We start from the raw sequence: 26,279 nt of genomic DNA on the forward strand, positions 1-26,279 counted from the left end.
AAATATCAAATATATGTGCTTGTTATTATATTAGGATTAAGAGCACACACTTCCATAATAACCGAGATCTTTGTTTCTTTATAAAGTCAGTATAAAAGAAACGACCTCAAATGGTCCTACTCAATACACTCTAAGTGTACTAGTGTAATTATACAGTCAAGATAAACTGATACCTAATTACACTACGACCTTCTAATGGTTTGTTTCTTTCCATTTTGGTCGTGAGCTACTATTTATAATTTATAAGGTACTGATAACATCATCTTCTGCATGTGGCACCACATACTATGTTATCTACAGTATAAATTAATTGAACAACTACATTTATCACAAATGTAGACATTTGACCAATGTGATTCTTATTTCTAGATAAATGTTTTATACCAAAAGCTAGACTTTTAGTATACATTCTAACAATCTCCCACTTATACTAAAAGATTAAGCTGTCATATCTGCTGCCATACATCTGATTCCCATGCCTTTTTAAAAAGCTCTTGCCTTAAGGACCTTAGGTTATCATCTGATGCAATCTAGGCGGCAACAACTTCTCCTCGTTATACAATTTCTCGTATTGGGTTGTACTTGCGCTCTATTGTGTTTACTTGCCTTATAGACTCATGGTTTCTTCGAGTTTGCTACTGCACCATTATTATTACAATAAATTGTAATAATATTTGGACAAACTAGAAATCATATGTAAGTCTATCTTGAGGTTATTAAGTCATTCAGCTTTTATGGCTACCTCAGAGGCTTGCCATATACTCAGCTTCTATGGTGAAGTCCAGAAAAACACCTGTGCTTATCACTCTTCCATAGTTATGACTTTTCCTCCTAAAGTAAACACAAAACCCCAAGGTTGACTTATTATTGTTCCTATCCAATTGGAAGTCAAAATCCATGCAACCCACAAGAACCAAATTAACTGCCTTGTGAGCTAGCATATAATCTCTAGTGCCTCTAAGGTACTTCAATATATGCTTTACTGCAGTCCACTGTCCTTGTCCAGGGTTACTTTGATATCTGCTAACTATGCCCTTGACAAAATAGATTTCTGATCTCGTGCATAGCATACATTAGGCTTCCGACAGCCGAAGCATAAAGAACTGCCTTTATTTCCTTTATCTCCTTTGATGTCTACAGAGACATATCTTTAGATAAAGTTACTCCATCCTGAAAAGGTAAGAAACCTTTCTTGGAGTTTTGTATGCTTAAAAATGAGCAAGGATTTTTCCGATGTATGAAGCTTGGGATAAGTAAAATATTCTTTTCTTGCGATCCCTTATTACTTTGATCTCAAGAATATATACATTCTCCCAAGTTCTTTATATCGAATTATTTGGACAACCTTACCCCTACTTCTGACAACATTTTGATATTATTTCCAACTACCAAAAATGCTATCTACGTATAGTATAAGAAATACCACCACGTTTCCATCACACCTTTTGTATACACAAGACTTATCCGTTTACTCAATAAATCCATAGGTCTGGATTACTTTGATAAACCGGATATTCCAAGACCTTGAAGCTTTCCCTCAGTCCATAGACTGACTGAGCTTGCACACAAGATGCTCTTAGCCCTTTGCAATGAACCCTTCTGGTTGCTTTATATGGATGCTTTCATCAATACTTCCATTAAGGAATGCTGTCTTGACATCCACTTGCCAAATAGATAAAAGAATCCGGATAGACTTAAGCATGGCTACCAGTGAAAAAATTTTCTTTTTCATCAAGCCTTGCTTTGAAAGTTACTACCTTCCTTTCTATCCCTCTTTTCCTATTATAGACCTTTTAACACCCAAAGGCTTTTACACCATTTGGTGGTTCTACAAGCTTCCAGATTTTATTAGAATACATATATTCTAATTCTGTTATTCATTACTCTTTGCCAAGATGTTGCATCTTTATCTTGGAGTGTTTCATCATATGTCCGGAGATCAGGTTCATGTTCTCCAGGGATCGAGTCTAAAAACTCTCCCAAAATATGAATCTTTTTAGGTTGCCTAACAATCCTCCCACTACGACAAGGCACTTTCTGCAATTGTGTATCATTTGTAATATGTGTTGCAGTTTTCTTGTGGTATCTCATCTTGTACAGTTGGTACTAGATTAGACATGTCTTTTATTATTTCCTTAAGAACAAATTTTCTTATGGGCACATGGTTTATTACATAGTCCTTTTCTAAAAAACGGTCATTGATGCTAACAATGACCTTCTGATTTTTAAGACTATAAACCTACTTTCATTTCTCTAGGATAACCCACAAACAAGTGAATTCCTGTCCAACTTATCATTGTCTCTCTTCTGCATATGTGCTGGACTACCCGAATCCGAATATGCTTCGAAATAGGCTTACGCCTATTCAGCAATTCTATATGAGTAGAGAGCTCTGTCTTTGGAAGGTACTATATTCATTTTCGTTTCCAGAGTATATCCTTAAAATGATTTTGGTAATATTCTAAATTACTCATCAATCTACTTATTTCCATAAGAGTCATATACCTTCCTTTTTCTACACCATTCTGTTGGGGTATACCAGGTGCAGTTAGTTGGGATTGAATCCCTACTTCTGATAAGTGACTCCTAAATTCTCCCAAGAGGTACTTGCCACTACGATTTTACCATAGTGACTTTTACTTTAACATTTCTCCGCATCAGTCTTATACTCTTTGAACTAATCAAAGTACTTAGTCTTGCGGTACATTAAGTAAATTTATTTGTATCTTGAATAGTTATCTATAAAATAGACGAAATATTCAATACTACCTCTTGTCTGGATAGTCATAGGATCACACAAATCAGAATGAACCAATTTCAACATATCTTTGACTCCATACCCCTTAGACTTAAAAGCTTCTTGGTTATTTTTCCTTCCAAGTAAGACTCGTAGGTTGGAAAGATTTCCACTACTAATGAACCCAAAAGTTCATCAGCTACCAATGAATCCTACTCAAGTTAATATAACCTAGCCTTAGAAGCCAAAGATATAATTGGTTCATTTTCGAAGGTTACTTTCTCTTAAAGTTAGAAGATGTGTTACTAATTTCCATTTGTTGCATCGTGAGAGTTATTGGATTTATAAATTGCCAACCAACGTACCAGAACAGATAACTTCCCTCTTTTTCTTAATAACAACTTTGTTATTAAAAGAGGCAGAATATCAAGTTCTTTGAATAGTTTAGAAACTGAAAACTAGTTCTTTCTAAACTTGGTGCGTAAAGACAATTACTCAAAAATCCATGTTTTATTCTTATCAAAAGATAAACATCTCCCACTGCAACAACTACCATTTTTACAGTAGTTCTCATGTAGACAGTGTTTTAATTTTCATTTAGTTGCCAGGTTTCCTGGAACCCTGCAATGAATTGCGGACATGATTAATGGCATCTGTATCTACACTCCAGGTTCTGGTAGATAACACCACTAAACATGTTTCAACTAATGAATTAAATACACCTATATTGTTCTTAGTTCTAAGAAGACAGTTTACCTTAATGTCCAAGTCCTATTTCCAATCATTACAATTGAGATTATTAAGTCTTTCTTATAGTATGACTACTAGGAGATTGACAAACATTTTAAATCCTAAGAATCACAAAAATACTTGGTCAAGATCAACTCCTTAAAAATCCCCATGAATTTTGTATGCCACGATAGTGTGGACGTATACAAAATCGAAGAGAATATTTTATTCATTAATTTTATTATCTCGTCAACTTTACTTTATGACGAATAAAATTAATAGTTGATCTGTCTTTGATCAAATATTTGGTCAAAAACTTTTGAATTTAAAAAATATTGATTCCTCAAACAATATTATTTAAATTCACCAACACCTCAAACACCGTGAATTTTGTATGCCACGTTAGTGTGGACGTATACAAATTCAACATTTGTAAAAAGGAGGGTTTTAACCCATTAATTTTATTATCTTGTCAACCTAACTTTTTGACAAATAAAATTAATAGTTGGTATCATTTGGTCACACAAATAATAGCAGTGACTCCGATGGGGAGGATACTATTAGATGTGTCTAAGTGTATACCATTACTTGACACTAAGTCCATTAATAAGATTATGCCCCTTCCGTTGGGGAAGATCACACGCTCTTAATTAACTTCCTATAGTCATCCAAAAATGAGCTCATCCGTTATGGAGGAAGGCACTCAGAGCCAACGCGCAAGCTTGTTTGCATCACTTACAAACCAGTAATGGAGACCATGAGATTTACTTAAAAATCCCTCTCCCACTTAGTTATTTATAAATGAGGAATTTTAACTATGCTAGCCTACTAAATATGTAAACTAACATGCACACACAACACAATATAAAAGCAATAAATAGAAAATCTAATTTTCAACTATTATGACTTTTATCTCTTGTTGTCCTCCGTGTGTTGTCATCCCAAGCTGCTGCCATATTTGGCCACTGCCACCGGGTCTAGCTGTCGCATCCATCTTGCTCCTAGTTCCGCTGCGCCTCTGGTCCTTAGAAGGTTCCACGCTTTGCAAGATTCGATCCGCGACATAAATAGAATTTTACATTTTGATCCTATATTCCTCGAAGGAATGTACATGTAAACTAGATCGAACATAAAATAAAATTTACATCCGTCGATCCTATATTCCATAAAAGGAATGTACATGTAATTAGATCAAAAATAAAATCCTAATAAAACTAAATACAGCTCCTGCTGTATTTTATAATACAATCATGCACACACAATAAAATGCCCTTGACATGTCCAAGGGTCCAATCACACACATAATAACTATAAGCCATAATAGTTGGATCCTGCATCCACAAAGTTAGCACATCCTACTATTAACCTGCCTAAATTATGTATGACATGTGCATAATTAAACTAATACCAAATACACAGAGGCAAAACCCTAGCTCTGATACCAATTGTTGGTTGCTACTCGGAAAACCTAGAGGTTCCACTGTACAAAAATTTTGTACAAAGGTCTGAACCTTTTCCTAGCTACCATGTGTTCTTTTAAATTAAATTTTGGATCGCCTGCGGAACTTAACACGTTTGATCCAAAACTTAATCTATTTGTTCTTTTAGGTTTTGACTTGGATCTCCTGCGGAACTTAACACGTTCGACCCAAGTCACCTTAAGTTATTAATTCCATTAAATATTAATTTTCATAATTGGTTCCCAGTACTGACGTGGCGAGGCACATGGCCTTCTTGGATATGGGAGCAACCACCACCGACTAGACAAAACCTTTTATAGAAATCTAATATTTAATTTCCTAAAATAACTTTAGGTAAACTAAAAAGAACAATCAAATCACAAGGGAAAAAAAAATAAAAGAACACAACTTCGAAAAACATATTCAAAATACTAGAACGTAAGCCTCTTGTATTTGGTATTATTTCCATAAATAACTAGCATGATGCGGAAAGGAAAAATTAGTAGTTATACCTTCTAGAAAGACCTCTTGATCTTCTACCGTATTCCTCTTCTAACCTCGGACGTTGTGTGGGCAACGATCTTCCGAGATGAGAAACCACCAACCATCTTCTTCTCCTCCTAGCTAGGTTCGGCCAACAATAAGAAAGCTTCACCAAGGAAGAAGATCAAAACACCAACCAAGCTCCAAGAGATGCTAGCTTTCTCTCCTTCTTCTTCTTCTTCTCCAAGTAGTATCCGGCCACCACAAGAGCTCTAAGGGGAGAGAGAGGTTCGGCCACCACAAGAGGAAGAGAGGGAGAGGATGATGGCCGGCCACACCAAGGAACAAAAGAGGGAGAGAAATAATAGAGGTTGTGTCTCATGAAGGCACCCTCACCCCTTCTTTTATATTCCTTGGCCTAAGCAAATTAGGAAATTTAATTACAATAAAATTTCCTTAATTTCCTTGACATGATTTAATTGAGAAAAATAAAATAAAATTTCCCCAATTAAATTCTAATGGCCGGCCACATCATGAAATCAAATTAGACAAGTTTCAATCAACAATTAAAACTTCCTAATTTGTTTCCGGAAATTTTAAAATTAAAATTTCTCTTCAAAATCTCTTCATGGTTGATAAAAAGAAATTTCCATAATTTTAATTTTACAACATGTGAATAATTTTTAAAGAGAAAATAAAATATCTCACCAATCTACAAATAAGGAAAGAGATCTAATCTCTTTCTTTAATCTTTTGTAGATCTTTTACAAGAGAGATAATTTAATTTTAATTCTCTTTAATAAATTATATCTTCCACATAATAAAAATTAAAATTAAAATTATTTTTTAATTTAATTTGGCCGGCCCCTCTAGCTTGGGTTCAAGCTAGGGCCGGCCACCCCAATTTATACCTAGGCCGGCCCTAGCTTGGTTCCCAAGCTAGCTTGGCCGGCCCCCTTTAGGTGGGTATAGAAGGTGGGTATAGATGGGTATAGTACTCTATAAATAAGAGGCTACGATAGGGACCGAGAGGAGGAATTGGTTTTGGTCTCCCGATAAAATTAAGCATCCCGTGTTCGCCCCGAACACACAACTTAATTTTATCAATAATAATTCATTCCACTAGAGAACTATTATTGAACTACCGCACCAATCCCAAATTACATTTTTGGTCTCCTTCTTATTATGAGTGTGTTAGTCTCCCTGTGTTTAAGATATCGAATGTCCACTAATTAAGTGAGTTACTGACAACTCATTTAATTAATATCTTAGTCCAAGAGTAGTACCACTCAACCTTATCATCATGTCGGACTAGGTCCACCTGCAGGGTTTAACATAACAATCCTTATGAGCTCCTCTTGAGGACATTATCAACCTAGTATCTCTAGGACACAGTTTCCTTCTATAATCAACAACACACACTATAAGTGATGCCATTTCCCAACTTATCGGGCTTATTGATTCATCGAACTAAATCTCACCCATTGATAAATTAAAGAAATAAATATCAAATATATATACTTGTTATTATATTAGGATTAAGAGCACCCACTTCCATAATAACCGAGGTCTTTGTTTCTTTATAAAGTCAGTATAAAAGAAACGACCTCAAATGGTCCTACTCAATACACTCTAAGTGTACTAGTGTAATTATACAGTCAAGATAAACTGATATCTAATTACACTACGACCTTCTAATGGTTTGTTCCTTTCCATTTTGGTCGTGAGCTACTGTTTATAATTTATAAGGTACTGATAACATCATCTTCTGCATGTGGCACCACATACTATGTTATCTACAGTATAAATTAATTTAACAACTACATTTATCACAAATGTAGACATTTGACCAATGTGATTCTTATTTCTAGATAAATGTTTTATACCAAAAGCTAGACTTTTAGTATACATTCTAACAGGAAGAAGAACCTCCCTCTATGGGTTTAACTCTCAAGCCAAAGTTGTCTTTGACTGAATGAGGGCTCCAGGGATTAGGGACATCCTAGTTACTCCTTCACATCTAGTCAAGTAGAATCATTGTGGGAGGAAAATGAAGATTTGCAGACTCGACTATCATCATTGGAGGAGATGATGATTGGGAGGGGCGTAGAGACACCGGAGATACACGAGCATCATGCTTGAACTGAGGAGATAATTCACCATATGTAAGAATATACAACAGTAGCATTCACTCCCAAGGAATAGATGTCGCGCCCACATCGTTTAGAGTTCCAGGAGATCGAAGATTCTAACGATGCCCTTGCTGAGTAGATCATTTTGAGATATATTATCTTTTAGCTTAGTTTTTAATTTTTCTTTGTGTTTTAGTAAAAAAATATTGCTATTATTATTATTTTTAAAAATTATATGTCTCTCTAATTGTATTATAATTTTCCGTAATGATTTTCAGATATTACATATTTCTATTGTTGTATCCAGACATCCACTAACTCAAAAGGTATGTATTTTTTAAAATGTCCTTTGACTTTTGTTTATCAGTTTACAATAAGTAGTTATGTCTTTTGTAGTTTAACATCACATTTTCATTATTGTATTCACAACTTATCAAATGATATTTCATGTAGAATTGAAGATAATTTTGTTTCTTATTTTGATTTAGATGTATTGTATTGGATGATATAAACTTTATCTTGTATTTGATGACATAAACCGTCTTGTATTGGATGATTTACTATATAATTTTTAATTAGATTTAGATGAGTGTTTGAATTTAATATTATATATTTATCGTGTATTTTAGTTCATATGGATTATTTTGTTGTAATATTGTTATGATATGTTGTGACTTTATTGTGTTGTAATATTGTCTGTGATGTGTTGTGAGTTTTGTTACGACGTATTATGAGTTTGTTATGAAAATCATCATTTGTAATGGTTGTAGTAGATTAGATTTGAATGTAAACAGGGCAAATGGGAAAAATGGAGAGTTGAGGTTATTTTGAGAGGGAAATTAGTGATGGATACTTGAATTCTTCGTTGCTAATTGCAACCAATAATTTCATATTCCGTTGTTGATTGCAATGGAATATTGAATTATCTATCGTAAATTGCGAAGGAAAATAAAATCTCGTAGTTAATTGTTAAGCCAAACTATATTTCAAATATCAGCAATTAATGATGGAAAATAAAATTTTATCATAATTAGCGATGAAAAATTAAAATTTCTATTGCTAGTAAGAGATTCTATTCGTTAGACTATCAATAATGGATATTTATTATCTTTTGCTGATTATAGTGATGTAAATATATTTTCGGTCACTATATTTAACAACAAATAAAAAATATCTTTCGCTAGAACATCAACGGCAAATAGTTAAGTAACAGTAGATATTCCGTCATTACAGGCAAATAACGATGGATTAGTGACAAAATGATTCTGTCACTAATTAATGATGTATTTTTTATAAGATTGATGTGACACTTTCATATTTTTCTGAGATGAATATCAATTGTGACACGTTAATGGCTCCTCTAACGATTTAGATGTTATCATTCATGTTATTATTATATTTATAGCAGCAAAAAATGATAATTTTTATCTGACAATGCTGTATTACAGCAATTTAAAATCCGTCCAGTATAGGGCACCCATAGCTATTATAGATTTGATGGATATTGTTATAACGTTCCCTGTGTCATATGAAGTACGACTTTGTCTATTGGCTCTGTCAATTTCACATAAATTTGTTGACGCTCGGAATTTCGTTCTATGTAAAATTCGTATATAAAAATTTGTATAGGTATAGAACTTTTTCTATCAATATACATGCTCGATCAAACATATATTTGATCAATCAAGCAAGTCCTTGATTGATCAAAACACACCTTGATCGAAGCACAAGATCGCTTGTCTCTTGTGTTGATATTTCAGGATCCATACAAAGAAAAACAAACTAATTACGCTGCGGAATAAAGAACTAGTTGTACCTTTTTTCGTAGACAAAGACCTCTTGATCTTCAACTGTATTCCTCTCCTCTTCTTGGACGTCGTGTGTGCGACGATCTACCAAGACAAACCACCCAAACTTTCTTTTGTTTCCAAGCCGCCTACCACCAAAAGATGCAAAGAAAAGGAGTGCCTTCTCCTTCTTCTTCTCCTCCAAACCGCTTACCACCTAGAGTGATTCTTCTTCTCTTCTTCTTCTTCTTCTTCTTCTTCTTCTTCTCCTCTAAGCTCCGGCCACCAAGGGAGATATGCGTCGGCCCTAGAGGGAGGAAAGGGAGGAAGAGATGAGAAGGTGGGGTGCCGACCGTAGGAGGAAGAAAGGAGGTAGGTGCCAGCCCTAGGGGAAAAGTCAAGAGAGAAAAGAAGAGATGAGGTGTCGGTCACAAGCAAGGAAAAATAACTCAAGAGAGATTAGGTTACGGTGGCATGATCTCTTTCCTTTTTATAACCTTTGGCACCAGATAAAAGAGGAGAAATATTAACAGAATTTTTGTTTAGAAAAAATCTTTAGAAAAGAATTAACATAATTTTTTTAAGAAAAATTTCTTAGGAAAGAATTAATATAATTATTTTTAGAAAATTTCTAAAAACGAATTAACATAATTCTTTTTAGAAAAATTTCTAAATCTGTTGAGAATTTTTTTTTTCTTTTTCTTTTCTTTTTCTTTTGATTTGGCTGGTCCCTTGCTTGGGCACCAAGCAAAACTTGACCGACCCCTTTCTTGGGTAAGAAACAAAATCAAACGAGTGAATGCAAGGCTATGTAGAGGCTACAACAGGGACTGAGAGGAGGAATTGATTTTGGCCTCCTGATGGACTTGAGCTTCCTGTGTTCGATCGGAACACCCAACTCAAGTTCATCAATAATAACTCATACCACTAAAGATTTATTATTGAACTACCGCACCAATTTCATATTACAATATGGGCTCCTTCTTATCATGAGTACGTTAATCTCCCTGTGTTTAAGATATCGTATGCCCGTTAATTAAATGAGTTACTGACAATTCAATTAATTAACATCTAGCTCAAAGAGTAGTACCACTCAACCTTATTATCATGTCGGACTAAGTCCACCTGCAAGGTTTACATGGTAATCCTTATAAACTCCTCAACGGGACATCCTCAACCTAAATAAATAGGGCACAATTTCCTTTTATAATCAACAACACACCATATAAATGGTATTATCTCCTAACTTATCGGGCATATTGATTTAACAAATAAATCTTACCCATTGATAAGTCAAATAAATAAATACTAAGTATACGTGCTTATTATTATATCGGGATTAAGAGAACGCACATCCATAATAATAGAGGTTTTGTTCTTTTATTTAGTCAGTATAAATCGAATAACCTCAAATGATCATGCTCAATACACACATAGTGTACTAGTATAGTTTTATAGTCCAGACAGATTAATACCAAATTATACTACAACTGTTCCAATGGTTTGTCCCTATCTATCTCGATCGTGAGCTACTATTTATAATTTATAAGGAACTGATAATATGATCTTCTGTGTGACACCACACACCATGTTATCTATAATATAAATTAAATGTACAATTGTATTAACATAAAAATATAAAATGCAACATTTGACCAAAGTGATTCTCATTTCAAAATATTTCAAAATAATATTTATACAAAAGTTAGACTTATGGTATATATCCCAATAAAATTATCCTTATCGTGTAAAATATCTTTAAAAGAAAGTTTTGATTACATAAAAGTATTTTATAAAAAAAGTATCTTTTTATGTTTGTCACTTAGTGGAAAAAATATTTTCCTTTTCATTTCTATTTAGTGGGATATAAACAACGTGAGTTAATTTATCACCCTTGCAAATTAATTTATTTCCCGTGAACCTCGTGCCCTAAGCTGATTGATGGACGATTTAGAGCTGCCAATTAGTACGGTGCTCTGAATAGGTCTAGGAATGTAAATGAATTAAACGGTTCGTGAGTTATTAGGAGCTCGATTCGGTAAAAAATTCATTCGAGTTCGTTTGTTTATCTTATCGAGTCGATTTCGAGCTCGATAGTTTTATCAAGCCGAGCTCGAGCTTAAGGATATTCGGCTTGTGAGCTTGTGAACATGTTCGTTTATAGACTCGCGAGCCAAAAAAACGAGCCTTAAACCGAGCCAAAAAACGAACTCTAAAACGAGTAAAAAAAAAAAGAGCTCTAAAACGAGCCTTAAAATGAGTTTTAAAATGAGACAAAAAAGAACTCTAAAACGAGTCAAAAACGAGCTCTAAACGATCCCGAAAACGAGTCCGAGCTCGCTTAACGAGTTAGGCTCGTTAACTTTGATAATCAAGCTAATAACGAGCCGAACTCAAACTGTTCGCGAGATTGATAATTCTAAAACGAGCCCAGCTCGAACCTTGTGATAAAAGCTCGATTCGAGCTCGAGCTCGAATATAACTTAAACGTACCGAGCTCGAGCCTGATATTGTTCCGCTCGGTTCGACTCGTTTATATCCCTAAACAAGTCATTCAACTAGGTTAAAATGGATAAGGTAGGTGATTCTATCTCAAAGAGAAAGATGACGCGCTGGATTAAAAAACGATAGGGAGAAGACTTTGAGTTAAAAGAAAATGATATTAAGTAATCTTAGAGTTAAGAGTGTGGATATGTACATATCCTAGATAAAGTCAATAAAAATATTAAAATGAGAATCAGGAAAAAAATTGTTGACATATATCTTTTAACGTTCAAGTCAGAATAGTAACCTAGTAAAATAGAGGAGATGATGATTAGTAGAACAATAAATGAAGATGTGTGTGCATGAGTCTATGTAAGTGAGCGTATCTGTCCAACGGAAAGAATCTCTTTTTATATCACCTCTCATAATCTCCGTAATAATGAGGTGATAAAGAATATTTTGTATTAGAATATGTCAGGTAATGGAGTATGTAAAACGACCTTCCTATAGGCGGAGACAGATTCTATTGCATATATATATCAGAGTAATGGAATATTTTCTAACAAATTATTACGATTCTCTGTTAGTGTTATCTCCTAGAGGGAGTTTGATCGATTCTAGGTCGATTGGCTGTAAAGTAAGAGTCATGCTCATGTGTGGGAAACTGGACCCCAGATTTCGACCGGCTCTGGGACCGGACGGATGTAAATTGTGTTGTGAAAAATTTACGCTTGCACCAATAAATGATAAGCATGCAATAAACGGTAATAAGAGTAGGGTTAAGGAATTTGTGTAAAATACTGGAAAATAGAGAAATATTAATAAGGGAATTTTTCGGAATTTTTGGAAATTTTTTGGGAATTTTTCGGAACTCGTACGAACGAGTTAACGGGGATGAAAACGGGGTCCGGGAAAAGCCTGTTTAGGCGACCCATTTAAGCGAGGAAATGTTTATTTTATATTCCTTTTTCTTTTTTCCTTTATTTCCTCTCATCTTCGCCGATTCCCTCATCTCTCTCGCCGAACTTGCGCACCCGAGCTCTCCTCGCGCCCGACTCTCCTGCCCTAACCGCCGGCGCCGCACGGATTCTCTTCCTTGCGCTGTGCTCTTACCGATGCCTCCCCGACGCCGCACCCAAAATCGCTCCGAGGCAGTTCCTTCTTTCCCTTCCTCGCGTGCCCTAGCGACGCCTTTTCCCTCTGCGGCCGAGCCCTCCTCTTCATCTTCTCTTCCTTTTCGCTGAGCGACGGCGCCGAGCGCCACCTTGTCGTCGGGCGCCACCTCCCCTCTGCCTAGCACCGGGGCCCTAGTTGTCTCCACCGCCGCCTGCTCCGGTCGAGACACCTCCGGTCGAGGTAGGGTTGTCGATTTCCTCCCGTGCCCTAGATTTCCTCTTTCTTGCGCATCCTCGCTTTGATCTGCTTGTTGCCATTGTTGGATTTCCACTTTTGGCCGCAGGTACCCATGGGGCTCTCGGCAGCCATGCTTCTGATAGTGCCATAGAGTTGCCGTCGGGTCGCCTCTTTCTGATCTAGCTCTAGATCACTGTGTGTTGGCATCTCCGGTGTCCTAGCATCGGCACAATTCAAGCATGTGAAATTGGGTAAGTCAGTTGGTTGCGTTCTTGATTCGTACGAGCTCCGAACTTATGGATGTGGTATTGACTGAGATGGATGTCCCTGATGGTAGTTTTGTTTGCAGTGTCGGCAACATAGTTCTGGCCGTAACTTCTTGTAGGGCTAGTTACCTTACTCCAACAGTAGATTTGCTCCAACAGGGAGCTATAGGCTGAGGCAACACTTCTCCGGCTAAATCAAAAGGTGAGTTGGGTTGATGTTTGATCCATAAATTCCATTGCTTGATCTTGTTCTTGATTCGTTGATTCCAACAGTAAGGTTCTTTTCTGCAGAGTTGTGTGATGTGGATCAACTATCAAGGTTGTGAGGAAGGAAGTTGGATGCTTGTTTTGGGTTTTTGAGTTGAGACAAGAGCTCTGATTTGACGGCATACAACACGATCTACATTGGAGGTGGGTACCTCTTGACTTATCATTTATGATATTGTCTTTGGATATGCATAGTACTTTATAACTACAAGCAATGAACATGTTTGTCTTTGGTATGTCACTGTTTGATATCCATAGCGTGTTAGGTTTGTCGCCTGTGATGTATTCGTGCTTATATCACATGATTTGTTCCCATGAGTATCTTATTGCCATGAGTACTTTATTACCTTATGTATCTTAGTTTCTAGAGTAAGTGACATACCATGTTTTACTGAGGTTAGGACTAGGTTCTGGATTTTTGGTTTTAGTCATGTGTATCTAGATTATCTGATACTTAGGTTTTTATGCCATGACTGGCTTGTGTACCTCTGTTTGTTTGTCATATATGGTTCGTGTACCTAGACCTTGTTCTTTGATCTATGCATATTGTTGGTACATAGGTTGTGGAAGGGGGATATGTTTAGGATCTAGGTTGTTATACCAGAGAGGACCTGTATATCCTGGATCCTGGATTTGAGCTACTGATACTGTGGTACCCATATTATATGTATATGGATTTTTCTATGCTGATCAGGATATACCATACTTGTTATGTTCGGGACGTATGTTTTGATATTCTATTTGACCTGTGTACTCTAGATTTTGGTATGTGACCATCGCTTTTATAGTACCTATTTTATATATATGGATATGGTTATGTTGATCAGTTTTTGCTATGCATAGTGACATGCATCATGATTGCATGCTGTGCGATTGTCGGCTCCACTATGGTTGAGCTCATCGCCAGTTACATGTACTGCACACACCCCCACTCATGGTTTAGTGGTATATCAGGCAGGTGTGTGGCGGTTCTGCTGTTTGGCCCCGTTGGTCATATGACTCAGCGTGGTAGCCGGCAGTCAGTTCCGCTCTGTTTGGCTCCGCTGGCATTTAGTGTAGCAGCGTGGTAGCCGGCAGATGGTGGACTCTGTTTGGCTTCGTTGGTCAGGTGACTCAGCGTGGTAGCCGACAGAGATTTTCTCCCCGTCATCGTGTACCGGGAGATGAGAGCATTGAGCTCCCCCATTTATGATTTGGGGTCACAGGACAGGAGTACTCCGATAGCATCCCGTCCACTCGGTCACTCATCAGGAGCAGTGACGACAGAGTGAACGGTTGTCACAGCCCTACCCACTCGGTCTCACCATTTGTGTGTGAGAGGACTGACTGGCGTCAGGGGTGACCAGGACGCATCATTAGCATCATATGCATTGATTGCCTTTATTTATTTGTGTTTGCTGCACTTATATGCTGCATTTTGGTGGATGCATTTGTTTGACATGCATACAGGAGACATACTGCGTATCGGTTTGATGACCCTTTAGATCAGGATAGGAGTTCCTGGTGAGTACAACTTCCTCAGTTATTTTTTTCAGTTTTGCATCTTTCTTACATATATGATTAGGAAGCTGTATTCCATGTTTATTGTTGTTAGATATATCTTACTAGGCATGTCTATTGGTATTCGCTGAGTTATTGAACTCACCCCCGTGGACACTATCTTTTCAGGTACCAGGTTATTTATGATGTCGCTTGAAGCATCCTGTCTGCTGGTCCCCGCGTCACATCAGAAGACATATCGCTGTCTTTCTGTTGTTTTATCTTGGTATATGAAATTTCTGTATTTCGATTTGTGTTCTGATTTTGTTCCGGGTGTTATGTTGTTGGTTGTATTTGGTTTCTATCAGTTTTTGTTGTGTTTTGGTTTTGGTACAGCCGAGTGGGCTGCTTTACTTTTAACTGCGTGGTTGTGTCAGCCAGAGGCTGAATTTGATATTAACTGCGTGGTGTTTGTTTTCTTTTATTGTTATGATTCCAGCCGCATGTGGCTGAGGTATATTATGTCTGTAGAAATGCTTCAGATTGTCACTGGTACAGGGGAGGTGCTGTCGAAATTTCTTCGGGCAGGGACTCCTCTGGGGCGTGACAATTTGTGTATCTCCGGTTAAAGCGTCGGGCTTGCCGACTGTCTTTAGAGAATTTATTGCCGCCCACGGTGCAGAGGCTCTCTGATAAGATCCTCCCAAGAACCGACAACCGCTCGCGTCGTTCGTAGGTGCACTCCAAGACGAACGCTGCACTCGGACTCAATCTCAGATCGCAGAACCAAGCCTCAGAACTTGGATAAGAAGAAGAAGAAGAAGAAGAAGAAAGCAGAGAGTAGAGGAATGCTTTGCTTTTTTCGGAGTGAGTTGAGAAGGAACAGAGGAAGTGTATTTATACACCCCGAAGCAGCGCACGCACCAAAGCGTACACGCTTCTCTTCCTCACGCAGACAGAACCGCGTCGGTTCACTTCCTTACGAGTCGCGTTGCTTCCTCACACGGACAGAACCGCGTCGGTTCACTTCCTCACGCGGACAATACCAAAACCAAACCCAAGCGCCCGCGGGTCAGAATCTAGAACCAGACCAAACCGGAGACTGGCAAAAACAAACTGGGCCGACTGCAAGCGTGAGGCCCACGAGCCGGGGATTTGCACCCCCTGCGCGCGATAAACAAGGATGGAAGAGCTCCATATATAAGGCCTTCCAACCTTCTTTGCTTAGCAATGTGGGACTAAAATGCATGCACATATGCATTGCCAAAATAACAAATAGTTTGAATTAAAACACCAAATTCAACAATCCCCCACTAATTCAAAATATTTTTGGTCGAAAACAAAGATATGTTTTGAGGCTTGGTTGCAATGAGCTTTTAGTGAAAATACCTTCCGGTTTGAATTTTCACCTAAGTACACTAATCTTATTCACATAGGTTTGAAGAGAACTAAGTCTTGATCTTAAACCTTTTATATGTGAAGATTAATTGGTAACAACTCATCACTGGCGACGGTTGAATCCTTGTGGGTTGGTGCATTACGGACATGCCACCGAATCTTGTTTCATAAGTGCTAAGGAGAGTTGCCTAGACCCCCCACACTGCGACCCCACAATTACACTTACATAGGTGAGTTCTCCAAGGATGTGCTGCAAGCATCTTGTCATTAAGACCTTGAACTCATTACGAGCTCCTAAACTCATCCTTACTAGCAGTCAAGCATCTATTCTAGGAAGAGACTATGAGATTACATCTCAATCAATTTGATGCTTACGATTCATCCTTATAGCTTGTTTATACCACATTGAACCTACTTCTTGGGATCTCCAATTAGATAGGTTGGGTTGCCGCTATAAATGAATCCAGGACAGGCCTCAGTCTCATTCCCTTACCGGATCTCTTGATTTTCTCAGAATCAAGCCGTTTAGTGAGTGGATCAGCAATATTGTCCTTTAAACTTACAAAGTCCAATGACACCACTCCAAGAGACACTAACTCACGAATAGACTTTAATCGTATTCGTACATGTCTCTTCTATTTCTGGTTATACTTGGAGCTTCTAATCTGAGCTATTGTTGTTTGATTATCATAGTGTACTGAAATAGAAGGTATTGGCTTCATCATCAAGGGAATTTCAGAAAGAAGACCCTTCAGCCAATCAGCTTCAGTTACTGTGGTATCCAAAGCACATAATTCTGCCTCAGATGTAGAACGGGTTATAATCGTCTGTTTAACAGACCTCCAAGCAATTGCACCGCCTCCAAGTGTAAAGACATAACCAGTAACGCCTTTATACTCAGCAGTGTCCGCTATCCAACTAGCATCACTATATCCCTCCAGGACTGTAGGGAATCTTCCATATCACAAGCCCAAGGATATAGTGCCTTTTAGGTATCTGAGTACTCTGTTTAATGCATCCCAATGCGTTCTGTCCGGACAGCTGGTAAACCTGCTCAATTTCGATATAGCAAAAGAAATATCAAGTCTAGAATAATTTGCTAAATACATTAGACTACCTATTATTTGTGAGTATCTTAATTGAGACACTGCCACACCACTCTTATTCTTGTGGAGAGTTTTTGAAGGATCATACGGTGTGACTACAGATTTAACTTGGCTATAGCCATATTTCTCTAATACTCTCTCAATATAGAGTGACTGAGAAATTGCTATTCCATCAGTTGATCGAGTCAACTTCAGCCCTAAAATCATATCAGCACAACCCATATCCTTCATATCGAACTTACCACTTAAGAGGGCCTTAGTCTCATTAATAATAGAAAGGTTAGAACAAAAAAGTAGAATATCATCTACATATAAACATAAGATAATACAACTATCACCTTTCATTTTAGCATACACACATTTATCAGAGTCATTCATTTCAAAGCCAAACGATAGCATAGCACTATCAAATTTTTCGTGTCACTGCTTTGGGGCTTGCTTCAAACCATAAAGAGATTTAACTAACCTACAGACTTTATTCTCATTTCCAGAAACTACATGTCCCTCAGGTTGATCCATATATATCTCTTCTTCAAGATTTCCATTAAGGAATGCCGTTTTGACATCCATTTGATGGACCTTAAGATGATATATGGATGCCAATGCTATTAACACTCGGATTGTAGTAATTCTGGTAACAGGAGAATAAGTGTCAAAATAGTCAATCTCTTCTTTCTGTTAGAATTTCTTAGCAACTAGGCGGGCTTTGAATTTATCTACTGACCCATCAGGTTTTAGTTTTCTCTTAAACACCCATTTACATCCTATAGTGTTACACCCAGGAGGTAAATCTACCAATTCCCAAGTGACATTAGAGATAATAGAGTCCATTTCATTTTTAATGGTCTTTTTCCAGTGCTTAGCTTCAGGAGAAGCCATAGCATGACTATATGCCACAGGGTCACCTTCTATATTATAGGTGATAAAGTCCTGGCCTAAATCCGTAGATACACGTTGCCTCTTGCTTCTCCTCAGTTCTATACACTCACTAGATTCATCTAGTCTAGAGTGACTTGAGGAAGGTATACCTTCTATGGATAATGGGACCTCTTCGGAAGCAGGCTTATCTCCAGTAGGAATACTAGATATAGACTGAGGTGTTCTTGTCTTCATAGGAAATATATCCTCAAAAAATGTAGCATCGCAAAGTTCGACAATAGTATTTGCATCTATTCCAGAAATTTCTGATTTAATAATCAGAAATCTATATGCAATACTATTTTGAGCATAACCCAAGAAGATACCATCTACGGTCTTTGGACCAAGTTTTTTTCTTTTGTGTTCAGGTACTAGTACCTTTGCAAGACACCCCCACACTTTAAGGTATTTCAAACTTGTCCTCCGGCCTTTCCAAAGCTCATATGGGCTTTTATCCCTAGACCTCATGGGGATTCTATTTAACACATGACATGCAGTGTATAGAGCTTCCCCCCACAAGAAGTTGGGTAACCCAGAACTGCCTAACATGGAATTAATCATATCTTCAAGGGTTCGATTTTTTTATTCTGCTATACCGTTGGATTGAGAACTATATAGAGCAGTTACCTCGTGAATTATACCTGTATCTTGACAAAATTTTTGAAACAGGTTCGAGATAAACTCTCCACCCCTATCAGACCTTAATCTCTTAACAGATTTATTTGTTTGATTCTCAGCTTCAGATTTAAAAATCATAAATTTATCTAAAGTTTCATCTTTAGTTTTCAGCAAATAAACATAACAATAACGAGAGTGATCATCAATGAAGGTGATGAAATACCTTTTATGATCTCTCATTATTACACAGTTAAACTCACAACAGTCAGTATGGATCAATTCTAAAATATTAGAATTTCTCTCAACTAATTTGAAGGATTTTCGGGTTTGTTTATATTGCACACAAACTTCACAGTTTTTCTTATCATTTATAGCATGCTTAGGAATCATGTCTAGGTTCATCATCCTTTTCACGGTATTAAAATTGACATGTCCTAATCTGTCATGCCATATATCATAAAACTCAATGTTATATGAACAACCAATATCAGTAGATTTATTTAAGGTAGCATTTTCTACATTGAGTTTAAATAAACCTTTATTAAGGTAACCTTTTCCAATAAAGGTTCCTAAATGTAATATTACAGTTTTATTACATTTAAAGTTCAACTCATAACCAGCACAGACTAACTTTGACCCGCTAATCAAATTCCGACGGATCGCTGGAACATGATGCACCTCATGCAGTGACAGGACTTTTCCAGAGGTGAACCTCAGGTCAACTTGTCCTATCCCAAACACCCTAGCTGCAGAATGGTTCCCCATGGTTACGGAAGTGCCTTCAATTACCTGATAAGTAAGGAAGGCAGAGCGATCAGCACAACAGTGCACATTTGCACCTGTATCAACTAACCATTCATTAGGTTGATAGATCAAGTTTAGTTCGGGTTTGAAGGTAACAAACCTATTACTGGTGTCATCACTAGCAGTCACGACATTTGCTTGTGCTTTGATGTTGGACGTATTGCTTTGGTTTTTCTCCTTGTCTTTTCGCTTAGGGCAGAATTTGGCATAATGCAAAATTTGTCCACATGCCCAGTACGACTTGGTTACATTTTTCTTTTGAACCTTTGGTTTGGGTTTCATCTTGTTCTTCATTTTCTAATTTTTGAATTTCTTCTTGTCAGACGAGACTACTACATTTGCCTTTGGAATAAAATCCATAGGCATTCTTGTATCATCATTTTTATGTTGCTTCCGATGTTCTTCTTCGATATTTAAGGCAATCATCAAATCTTCTAGAGAGATTTTACCTCTCCGATGTCTAAGAGTCATGCCAAAATCTTCCCAACTCGGAGGTAATTTTTCGATGATTGATAAGACCTGAAATTTTTCGGGTAAGGGCATATCTCCTTCGGCAAGACTATGAATTTGAACTTGGAATTCATGTGTCTGCTCAATTACAGATTTGCCTTCAACCATTTTGAAGTTTAGGAATTTTGCCACAGTGTACTTTTCTAAACCAGAATTTTCGGAGTTGTATTTTTTATCCAAAGATTTCCACAGCTCTTTAGCTGAAGAGGTTGAACAGTACACATCAAATAGTGCGTCTGAGAGGGTAGATAGGATCTTCCCATGGCAGAGATAATCCCTTTGCTTAAACCTCTGTAAGACAGCATTATAGGCAGGTTCCTCTTCATCAGGTGAAGGAGGATCTGTTTCTATAACGGAGAATAGCCCTAGCGTAGTAAGCCAAAATTTCATTCGTTGTTGCCAACGTCTGAAGTTTTGCCCGAAAAATCTTTCAGGTCGGGCGCTAGTCTCATTAGACCCGTTACCCTATTATTCATCATGTCTATTGATGCTACAATAAATTCTCTAAAATTGTTGTGAAAAATTTACGCTAACACAGTAATCTATAATTGCACCAATAAATGACAAGCATGCAATAAACGGTAATAAGAGTAGGGTTAAGGAATTTGTGTATCTCCGGTTGAAGCGTCGGGCTTGCCGACTGTCTTTAGAGAATTTATTGTCATCCACGGTGTAGAGGCTCTCCGGCAAAATCCTCCCAAGATCCGACAACCGCTCGCGCCGTTCGTAGGTGCACTCCAAGACGAACGCCGCACTCGGACTCAACTTCAGATCGCAGAACCAAGCCTCAGAACTTGGATAAGAAGAAGAAGAAGAAGAAGAAGAAGAAGAAGAAGAAGAAAGCTGAGAGCAGAGGAATGCTTTGCTTTTTTCGGAGTGAGGAAGTGTATTTATACACCCCGAAGCAGCGCACGCACCAAAGCGTACATGCTTCTCTTCCTCACGCGGACAGAACCGCGTCGGTTCACTTCCTTACGAGTCGCGTTGCTTCCTCACGCGGACAGAACCGCATCGGTTCACTTCCTCACGCGGACAGTACCAAAACCAAACCCAAGTGCGCGCGGGTCAGAATCTAGAACCAGACCAAACCGGAGACTGGCAAAAACAAACCGGGTCGCCTGCAAGCGTGATGCCCACGAGCCGGGGATTTGCACTCCCCCTACGCGCGATAAGCAAGGATGGAAGGGCTCCATATATAAGGCCTTCCAACCTTCTTTGCTTAGCAATGTGGGACTAAAATGCATGCACATATGCATTATCAAAACAACAAATAGTTTGAATTAAAACACCAAATTCAACAAATTGAGAGTTTTGTATTTGGAGAAATGGGGAGCTTAGCCCCATAAGTTTGATCGACTCTAGAATCGCTCGGGTTTATATTACGGATTCGACATCTGTTGGGACAAGATGTCCGATTGGATTTTATGTTGAGGATTCATCTTGTACTCAGGTGCTACACTTGAATATAGAGTCTAGTCCAGCCTTGTGATGTGCCTAACGTACCCGATTAACTCTTTGGTTCAGTCGATTAGAGCACTTGACGATGACATTTAACTTATTTCGATATGATATCGATACGACTTAACAATTGACCTCTTCTTAATTTTAACTATTACATCTGCCAAATTTCTTGACGTCGAACTATTTCGGGTGGTTCACTTTAGTCGTCGTATCACTGGGAATTAAGGATTACCACACATGCATGTTGATCTGAGTAGGGCTATTTTAAACGACTATGTACACCCAAACAATCCAGCTGGGCTGGCTAAATTGCTTTGAGCATTTAGGCACTTTGAGTGGGTTAGTTAATTTAAACGGGCCAAGGTTCTAGATCTCCTTATCATCAATTCTATAGTTAAATGAAAAAAACATAAATTAAATGTACCTAGCGACCTCCTAAATAGAAGGATATTTAATTTGTTTTTAGAGAAATGACTCTCATAAAAATCGACTGTTAGTCAATAATATAAGTTTATTACATGGAAAAAAAAATGATTAATCAGATTGGATAATATCACAATCTAGAAGTTCAATATCTTTTAATTGTGTGTCTTATTTGGAGAATTTTTTTTACAAATTCATCATAATTGGGGTTCAAACCGCGGGTGCCTGGGTGACAACTTGAATATCCTACCGCTGCACCATAGCTTAGGGGGCGATAACTTTATTATATGAAAATGATTAATCAGGTTGGGTAACGTCAAGCCTGGGTGACCGGACTGACCCCACAGAAATTTTCCACCGTCCACCAGGGTAAATCAGGAAGTGCTCTCAGTGGGCAACCCAGGAGCCTAATATCCTTTAGTTGCGTGCTCCATTTGGAGGAAAATTCCTATAAATTTATTATAGCTGGGGTTCGAACTACGGATGCTGACAACCTAGATGCCCTGTCGCTACATAAAAAAAAATAATTAACCAGCTTGGGTAACGTCGAGCTTGGGATGACCGGCCCGATCCCACGAAAATTTTTTACTGTCCACCAAGATAAATCGAGAAGCGCTCACAGCGGACAGTCCAGGAACAACTCACGTGGCTATCATTGTATAACCTAAGTAGATTGATTAGGCCGTACAAGTTAGTGGGTTTGGATGAGTCAACCGATTGAAGTGGGCCCATAGGTAGACCAATCGGCCAAATTTGAGCCCAAGTCGGATGGCTTAAATTGGCCAAATAAGCAAGTTGGATGGCCCAAGTCGTCTAATTGGTGCAAAAACTGACCTAGTGAGTTCAATTGATCATCTGAGTAACTAGGTGATCCTTGGGACCTAATTGACCCCAACAATTCAGTAAAATTGGGGTAGACTGATCAGTGTCGCTGGGTGTTTTTGTTTATTTTTCTATATATTAGTTCTTAATTAGCAAATACAATTAAGACTACAGTTAGCTAGCACACAATTGCAAAAGATTGTAACATCGCCGGCCTTAATTAATTCCATAAACTTCATCTAAATCTTTTAATTAATTAGTTCACCACCCTGCAGTTGCTTCTGATCTGTCCATCAGAGCCAGTGAGTGGGGTGATGCTGCCCATCTTGATCATGGAGTTGGCGAAGTCGCAAAAGAACGCCCAAGTGCTGTTGTCGTACTTCAACACCAACTCCCTCGTCGCCGCCGCCACCCCTTCGTCGCTGGAGAACAGCCCTTGGTCCGACGACAAGATACCCCTCTGTCTCACCAAGTTGGTGAAGTAGTGGTTGTCGAAGGCGAAGGTGGAGTTGCGGTCGAGGCCGGTGGTGTCGTTGCCGTCGGCCGACTGCGGGCAGAGGTTCTGCAGGGCAGACGCCAAGCTCGAGTCCAGCGTCGGGTCCACCGAGCTCGTCTCCGAGAAGCCGAACAGTCGGTTCGAAAACGTCGCACACCGGGCCAAACCGATCGTATGCCCACCTAATTAAACACGTACGTAAATCTTTGATTGATTAATTAACTATATATTAATTATACTCGCGGCGGGACGGACCTGATAAGGCGACGACGTCGGTGGTGTTGAGGCCGACAGCGGCGAATTTCGATATGATCGAATTGATCGAGTCGAACGGAGAAGGAAGGTTGGCGTTAGCTCCTGTTTGGTTGGCCACCAAGCCATCTCTTCTGCCGAGCAGGACTCTCCATGAAGGACCACCGCTCTAATCCAACCAACAATTTTTTAAGCAATATTATTATATATACACAACACGTACGCAAATTGAGTTATTTCACTGATGATCAAAAGTAATTAATTAAGCTTTGATCACCAGGACGACCGAGTCTCTTGCGGCTATGGCCAGTATATCCGCGCAGGACACCGTGGCGTTGCACTCGCTCTCCACTGCAGCTTTGATGGCGTCTACGACCTCGAAGCCTCTCGCGGAGTTGCGGTTCGGGTTCGCGAACTTCTCGCCGTCGCTCCCGTCCAGGAGAACGGAGCCATCGCAGCCCTGCATGCCACGTGGAGAGGGATTAATTGAAGAATGAAGCTAGCGTAGCGTAGATGAAGATCTACTGCATGCATCGTTAATTATATGTATTATAGCAATCTAGGCTAGTTTCTAAATTAAGCATGCACGAGATCTATCGATCTGTAAAAAAAGTATATATATGTGAGAGTATATACGTTGACGAAGCAGTCATGGAAGTGAAGCCTGAGCAGAGAAGCTGCCATCCTCGTCTCGTTGCAGACTGCAGCCGCAACCTCTCTCCGCACCACTCTGAGCAGGTTTGGGCAACTCTGCGAGTAGAACGTAGGGCTCAGCTGTGATCTCACCTCCATGCTCGCACACGACAACCCTACCAAAAGCACAAACACTAGTCTTTTGCATGGCATCTTCATCTTCTCCTTAGCCTTGTCCTTCTCCTTCTCTTGGTAATACAAAAAGAAGGATAAACTAAGGCAGTATTTATAGGGTGCAGGAAGCTAATCTTTGCTGGGAAAAGATCAGTCTAGCTTAATGCGTTCCTGTTGGATTAAGGTAGCTAGCTGCATGTGTAGTATTTTACAAAGAAATGAAACTTATAAGCGTGGACGTGAGTCGTGATAGTGCTGTGAAAACGCATCAACTGGGGCAACTTTAATTGGTGCGATCAGTTACGTATACGAATACAATTTTGTAGGAGCATTTAATTAATTAGGAAAATATGTGCTTCAAATATAGAGCACGTTTGGATATCTCTCAGTGCTGACTGTGCCTCTATAAATTAAATGGCATGGGATTGGAATTGGATCGAAAGTCAGTCCCACCCACCTAGCCCCATTGTTATCCCACTAAGTGGCTCATTTTCATTGTCAAATCATAAATGCAGCCGCACTAGCTAGCTCCTAAACAATTAATATTGACATTAATCCAACGAGATAGCATTAACGCTGATGAGGCCTATGCAAGCTTATGTACAGACAGTGCGCTTTAATTTGGTTCTTTTTGTATCGCCAAGGGAAGAACATCACCATTCACCAAGAAGAAATTAATGGCAGTGCTGTCGTCGTGTTTGAGCATGGAGGTGAGATTACAGTTGAGGCTTGGCAGTTAGGAATTTGACGAAGACGGCAGCTTCTCTGCTTAGCTAGGTTGCACTTCCATTGATACGACGGATGATGAGGAGTCCTTAAGCGGGGTCTGAAGGTCAATAGATCGGAGTAAGTGGTAGTTAAAGTTCAAGGTAGGTCAAACTCGATTAACCTGCCGGATGAAATCTCCTTGTGTTGATTGACCAAGGCCGATCAAACACTCTAGAGACCCAGCTTCTTGCTCAGTTATTTACGAGGTTTTGCTCTTCATCGCACACCAATCGGATATTTCCGACTGGACTTCCCAAGGACCTAACTCTCCACTCAAATGCCATCGGGGCTTTGCTCCCCGCTCAACTACTTATGGGTTTTGCTCCCCAACACACATCGGGACCTAGTTCCCAAGTCAGCTACTTAAGGGGATTTGCTCCCCATCATACGCCGATCGGATACCTTTGATCAGGCATCTAAGGGGCCCAGCTCCACAGTCAGATAATTACGGGGTTATGCTCCTCATCACACGTCGATCGGATACCTTCGATCGAATGTCTTAGGGGTCCAGCTCCCTAGTCAGATACTTACGGGCCTCGGCTCCCCATCACATGTTGATCGGATACCTCCGATTAGACATCTCAGGGTCTAGCTCCCTAATCAGATGCTTATGAGGCTCTACTCCCCATCACACGCCGATCGGATATCTCCGATTGGACGTCTCAGGGGCCCAGCTCCCTAGTCAGATACTTACGGGAGCTCTGCTCCCCATCACACGC

General features: G+C 38.9%; 1 protein-coding gene and 1 long non-coding RNA gene across 2 annotated transcripts; one reads left to right on the plus strand and one right to left on the minus strand.

The window, feature by feature from the left end:
* Window positions 1-13,264: 13,264 nt before the first annotated feature.
* On the plus strand, window positions 13,265-13,773 carry LOC121993975. Its single transcript, XR_006115515.1, has 3 exons — window positions 13,265-13,416; window positions 13,515-13,633; window positions 13,723-13,773. It is a non-coding gene; the product is annotated as an uncharacterized LOC121993975 (long non-coding RNA).
* A 9,585-nt stretch (window positions 13,774-23,358) lies between these two features.
* Window positions 23,359-24,889, minus strand: LOC121993976 (peroxidase N-like). The gene is made up of 4 exons (XM_042548193.1): window positions 24,622-24,889; window positions 24,263-24,445; window positions 23,989-24,154; window positions 23,359-23,915 (listed from the first exon to the last, which is right to left on the minus strand). The coding sequence occupies exons 1-4, from the start codon at window positions 24,835-24,837 to the stop codon at window positions 23,494-23,496; spliced, it is 987 nt and encodes a 328-aa protein (XP_042404127.1). The 5' UTR covers window positions 24,838-24,889; the 3' UTR covers window positions 23,359-23,493.
* Window positions 24,890-26,279: the final 1,390 nt, after the last annotated feature.

This window comes from Zingiber officinale, chromosome 6A, assembly GCF_018446385.1.
Source record: "Zingiber officinale cultivar Zhangliang chromosome 6A, Zo_v1.1, whole genome shotgun sequence".
Lineage (NCBI taxonomy): Eukaryota > Viridiplantae > Streptophyta > Magnoliopsida > Zingiberales > Zingiberaceae > Zingiber > Zingiber officinale.

What these genes read in the sequence shown, in the direction of transcription:
- LOC121993976 (XM_042548193.1), bottom strand. Translation starts at nt 24,837, where the DNA reads ATGAAGATGCCATGCAAAAGACTAGTGTTTGTGCTTTTGGTAGGGTTG. An exon ending in TCCATGACTGCTTCGTCAAC is followed by an intron (nt 24,446 to 24,621) that starts GTATATACTCTC and finishes CGTGGCATGCAG; the next exon opens with GGCTGCGATGGCTCCGTTCT. An exon ending in CAAGAGACTCGGTCGTCCTG is followed by an intron (nt 24,155 to 24,262) that starts GTGATCAAAGCT and finishes TGGTTGGATTAG; the next exon opens with AGCGGTGGTCCTTCATGGAG.